Genomic DNA, 5,672 nt, shown 5'->3' with positions numbered 1-5,672 from the left:
AATTGGTTGAAAATGGCTTGTAAAATAAGCATGACGTTTATGACGTATTATCATAAAAATTGTACCAACAGTACAGTTATAAAAAATATACTTATTTTTGGATTTTACTTTCAAGTAAGATAATAATTTTATCGTAAACCTTTGAAATCAGTTTTTTTACAGTATAAATTCAGATTCATCAATCCAGATAGGATTTTTCTAGGTGGTATAATTCTGTATTTGTTGAAAGTCTTTGCATAAGCCCCTTTTCAGGTCAAATGCTGTTTCCCTTTTGGTATCCAATTATCCGAAACTTAAGAAAAGTGTGCACCGCCCAATGGGTGTGCACATTGGGCTGCTCTGAACCTATAGTTGAGACCCAGTGTATTGGGAGTGACATCACCTGTAACAATAAAAGAGCCTCTCTTTGTAAGCAGAAGACCTATATATAAAAGTCACATCTAAGGGTCTGCAGTCCAGTTCGTCAGTTTTCTTTAGTTTACTCAACATCACTACTAACATACCTGAAAGATACCTGAAAGAAGATCTTGTTCTAAGACACTGCATGGTAAGTAATCTTAAAAATTCACTTCTGAATCTCAGGAGATTTTTGATAATCAAGTTACTTAATGAGTACCATTTCTACAAATGTCCATGCTGCTTCTTCAAGGTAAAATGCTGAGAGGATTGAGTTATGTTTAATATAAAATGCCACATACAAAATAAATTAATGCTACTAAAATACTCTCAAATCACAAAATACTTTGTGATTAAAGTCTCCTGAGATACCTTGCTTTTTAAAAATTTATCTGAAATTACAGCAAAAAATCATTAAAATTTGTCATGCTATGCTTTAATATAATATTATCAGTATCAAAATTTTGAAATAAAACAGGCTGATGGTGAATGAATAGTTCTCATTTAAATAATCACTATAAATATATTAAGTGGAGTTAATATTCTATTTTTCCTGCAGAATATTATTTGGATTATTTATTTTATGGCTCATAAAGAGCCTAATCTGTATACTAAAGTTGGATAAGCTCAGTTCGACTAGTGAATATTTATTCCCTTTACATAAATGACAGTTCTATTCTGAAAACTATATTTCTTTAATTTCATGAAATTGTATTACATGAATTTTAAGGGTGTTCTGCAACAATTTTTCAGCTTTTTATTTATGATATTCTTATAAGAAGCCCATTTCCCTAAGGAAGCAAAGCAGATATGCCTGAGGTCACTAGGTAAATGTGAAAAACCTAAGATTAGACTCCAGTGCTCCTGTGTCCTCTAGCTACTTATTTTTAACATAACCAAAAAATAAAATTTCCATCTGTTGCTCCATCAATAGCTTTATATTGTAAACAAAAATGTAGCAGATTATATTTCCTATGCTACTTCTAAATGATACAAATTCCCTGTAAAACAGGAGTACATAATTACTCTATGTGCATGTTAAAAGGCAGCATACTGAGCATTAAGGTAAAGCACTTCTATAATAACAGCTTTGCAAGTACCGAAATGCAGATCAAAACAAGAATATCCTATACTGATGTGAAACAAGGAAAGAGAAAAAAGTTATATTAAAAGATAATTTAATAAGTTGAAGAAATAAGATACAAACAAGGATTCCATTTAGAGATGAAGCTCGAAATCCACATCACAAGTAATTAATTAGATGATTTTTAAATACTTTGACACACAATTTTTAACGCTAGGAGAAATATGCATTAATTTAGTGAAAATCTCTAAATCAGCACCTATTAGTTTGGTATTTATGGTTATTATTACAATGCCTGAAATGAAGTTTACTTAAGAAAAGGATTTGCTAAGTAAATAAACAGTGTTAACAGTTTAGCCTATTAAGAAAATTAGCCATTTTCAAGCAAATTATAAGCACTGAGGAATAATCAACATAAAATGCAGTGCAGGGGAAAGTCTCAAAAATAGCTCTTTCATTCCTCTTGTGGCTTAAGATTTGTATAATAAAACTTGCACAAGAAATCTCCAAAAGATACTTAAGAGCATAAAACTAATTTCTAAGTCAAATTATGTGTAAATATATTAGGTATACTAATGTATCCATAAAATAAAGAGGTTGATTCCAAAAGGTTCTTGTGAAAACCAACCCAATTAGTTACCATTATATTACTATAGTTTGAAATATTTAAAATATTTTTAAATACCTCCATTTTGCTTTTCTTTTTAGTGAAGATGATACCTGCAAAAGACATGGCTAAAGTAATGATTGTCATGTTGGCAATTTGTTTTCTTACAAAATCGGATGGGAAATCTGTTAAGTAAGTACTGTTTTGCCTGGGAATTGGATTTTAATGTTGGCTTTATCATTTAGAAGTGGGGAGCTAAAGGGAAATGGCCCCCTCTGTTTCTCTTCTTCCCAGGAGGAGATCTGTGAGTGAAATACAGCTTATGCACAACCTGGCAAAACATCTGAACTCGATGGAGAGAGTAGAATGGCTGCGTAAGAAACTGCAGGATGTGCACAATTTTGTTGCCCTTGGAACTCCTCTAGTTCCCAGAGATGCTGGTTCTGAAAGGCCCAGAAGAAAGGAAGACAATGTCCTGGTTGAGAGCCATGAAAAAAGTCTTGGAGAGGCAGACAAAGCTGATGTGGATGTATTAACTAAAGCTAAATCCCAGTGAAAAGGAAAACAAATATGGCCAGAGTTCTGCTCTAGACAGTGTAGGGCAACAGTACTCCATGCTGCTAGTTTTTCAAAGCTCTATTAAGATTTCCAAGTGCCAATATTTCCGACACACCAAACAACATGTAATCCATCACTAGCCATGATAGCTGCAAATTAAATTGATTATTTTGCTTCTACTTTTATTCATTTAAGAGCTCTTTTAATATTTTCTATTGTTTATTCTTTTTGAAGTATGTTGTTGCATAATTTATAAAAGAATGAAATTGCACTTTTAAGCTTCTCTTCTACCTTAAAATGTAAAACAAAAATTTAATGATCATAAGTCTAAATAAATGAAGTATTTCTCACTCATTGCAAGTATCTTTTTGGTTATGACTTACACCCAGATGTTTACATTGACCATGAATAGTTAGAACAATACAAAGTATTTTTTTAATCATGTGTTTCACATTTGGATACTTTTAACATCATCCTTTTAGTTTACCAAAGTACTGGGTTCTGGGCTCCCAAATCTTCACTAGCTAAATACTGTTGTCCTCTTGATTTCAGGAAAAGAAATAAAATGCTCAGCAAAAAAGGGGGCAAAAGTGGTCTGAAACTTGCAAAAGTATTTGCCCCTGCATAAAAACCCACTAATCATAGTTCTAGTCTGGACTCAAAATTGCAAGGAATAGAAAGCTTATATCTATTAGAAGAAAATTTCACTCATTTATTTGTCATTTGACAAATATCTATTTAGTGTTTATTATTTGTCATGTACTGTCTTAGGCACTGGCATACAATGGCAAAGAAAACAGACACGGTTTCTGTCTTCATGCGGCCTACAATTTAATGGGGAAGACAGATAATATTAATACATCATTAAGTTCGACAAGTGCTATGTAAGCACAGCACAAAATATTGCAGAAATTTAAAACACGGAGCCCTAATGTATTTAGAGCAGTGCTGTCCAACAGAACTTTCTGTGATGATAGAAATGTTCTGTATTCTGTGCTGTTTGATACGGTAGCCACATAGCCATTTATGTAAAATGTGGGTAGTGTGACTGATGACTGATTTTTATTTTCTTATTCTTATTTTCAATCCCTTGGTCAATTTGAATGATTTTAAATTTTAAATTTAAATTAATTAAATGTATATAGCCACATATGGCTAGTGGCTACTATACTGAACAGCATAGATCAATCTCAAGATGATCCAGCTGAATAAGAAACATGAGTAAGAGTTAATCAGGTGAAAAGTAGAGTTTCTCAGGCAGGTAGTATAGCATATGCAAAGGTCCTTAATTGGGAGGGAAGACGGCTGTAATGTTAAAATCTGAGATTACAAAAATGAATAAGATTCCATCTCTGGCCTCAGAGTTCATGTTCTAATGAGAAAGACAGATAGGTAAGCAAGTAATTGCAATACGAATGCAAAATACTGTGAGATACAGAGGAGAGAGTAGATCTGCCTGATAGAACGAACAATTGAGATGAAATTTTAGTGGCAAATAAACTTTGCAAAATGTAGAATAGAAGAATATGAACACATTTCTTGCATTCTGATGGAATCAAACTGTAGTTTAAATGCAAAGAAAATCAATTCTAAACAGAAAGGGATGCATTACAGAATTATAGAGAATGCCGAAGGAAACAGAATCTAGGAAGGACTCAAAGTCCATGAGGGAGCGATTCTCTCTTCTAATAGCAGTAGCTGCCTTGACCATTATCCTGAGACTGCCCAGATCAGGAAGCAGCTGCTGTTCCAGAAACACACTACACCTCTATCATCCACCCCAGCAAAAACGGATGTCCAACACTATTAACATCTGTCAGTGCCTTGTCATTGTAACCTTTGCTAACACTATTACAGTAAAATCAAACTGGTCCACAACAATGCTTGCCAGCAGAAATGAAGAAGTGGCAGATCACCTTACTTCTGCCTTCCCAATCTCACAAGAATGCACCTGATTGGCTGAACCTTAGCCGCAGAGGTGTCTGGAAAATGTAGTTTTTAGCTTGCCAGCCTATGTAATAGAGGAATGCACACTAGAAGGCAGAGTGGACAGTGTCTCTGACTCCCTGGCAGAGAAATGCCACAGTGAGTATGCTTGAATATGTCCCCTTATGAAACTACACAAGAATTTCTTTGGGATCGTTACCCAGGAATAGAATCATAAGACATAAACAAATCTCACAAGCACAGTTTATACTCCTTCCGGTAGAGCTAAACATTCCTGTTTCCCTATTTCCACCTTCAGTTTGGAATGTTATACCTTTATAATAAGTTTTGCCATATTGATGTCAGGTGGTAGCTCATCGGTTTTATCTGTGTATCTCTGATTATTAGTGAGATTGACCTTATCTCTATATGTGGGTCATCTTGGTGTGAACTGCTTGTTTATATCCTTTGCTGTTTTTCTATTGCTTTTCTGGCCCTGTTGATTCTAAATTCTTTGTATATTCTAATTCAAATTGCTTGTTGGTTTTGTTTGTCTGTTTATGAGACAGAGCAGCCTCACTGTGTTACCCAGGCTAGAGTACAGTTGTGCAATCATGGCTCACTGCAGCCTCAAACTCCCAGGCTCAAGTGATTCTCCTATTCAAGTTCCCAAGTAGCTTGAAGTATAGGTGCACACCACTACGCCCAGCTAATTTTAAAATTTTTTGTAGAAATGGGGTCCAATATGTTGCTCAGCTGGTCTTGAACTCCTGGGCTCAAGTGATCCTCCTGCCTTTTCTTCCAAAAGTGCTGAGATTACAGGCCTGAGCCACCACACCTGGCCCCATGTTGGTTTTAAATGCCACAAATATTTTCTCCTAGTGTGTCATGTATTTTCTGACTCTTTCTATGCTTTACAAAAAAAAAAAAAAAAAAAAAACTTTAAAGGTCTTTTATTAGCATTAACTTAGCAACTTAATAATATATTAAAATAACTATTCTAAAAAAGAAAAACTTGAAACATCTCTCTGTAGTATTGTCTCAAAAACTACAACTTGGACAATTATCTGAAAATGTCAACTTTTCCAAAGAGTAAGCAAT

At 34.2% G+C, this 5,672-nt stretch overlaps 1 protein-coding gene across 2 annotated transcripts; it reads left to right on the top strand.

The window, feature by feature from the left end:
- The first annotated feature begins 273 nt into the window (after positions 1 to 273).
- Positions 274 to 3,003, top strand: PTH (parathyroid hormone). Of its 2 annotated transcripts, none has more exons than XM_037737564.1 (3): positions 274 to 408; positions 2,189 to 2,279; positions 2,382 to 3,003. In XM_037737564.1, the coding sequence occupies exons 2-3, from the start codon at positions 2,194 to 2,196 to the stop codon at positions 2,641 to 2,643; spliced, it is 348 nt and encodes a 115-aa protein (XP_037593492.1). In that variant the 5' UTR covers positions 274 to 408; positions 2,189 to 2,193; the 3' UTR covers positions 2,644 to 3,003. The 2 variants fall into 2 exon arrangements, with proteins under 2 accessions (XP_037593492.1, XP_017381273.1); XM_017525784.2 differs by lacking the exon at positions 274 to 408 and adding an exon at positions 430 to 547.
- The last annotated feature ends 2,669 nt before the right edge of the window (positions 3,004 to 5,672 follow it).

This window comes from Cebus imitator, unplaced genomic scaffold (assembly GCF_001604975.1).
Source record: "Cebus imitator isolate Cc_AM_T3 unplaced genomic scaffold, Cebus_imitator-1.0 Scaffold39, whole genome shotgun sequence".
Lineage (NCBI taxonomy): Eukaryota > Metazoa > Chordata > Mammalia > Primates > Cebidae > Cebus > Cebus imitator.
The sequence above is the reverse complement of the archived record's forward strand: the minus strand, read 5'-3'. Positions and strand labels throughout refer to the sequence as shown.

What these genes read in the sequence shown, in the direction of transcription:
- PTH (XM_037737564.1), top strand. Translation starts at nt 2,194, where the DNA reads ATGATACCTGCAAAAGACATGGCTAAAGTAATGATTGTCATGTTGGCA. An exon ending in TCGGATGGGAAATCTGTTAA is followed by an intron (nt 2,280 to 2,381) that starts GTAAGTACTGTT and finishes TCTTCTTCCCAG; the next exon opens with GAGGAGATCTGTGAGTGAAA.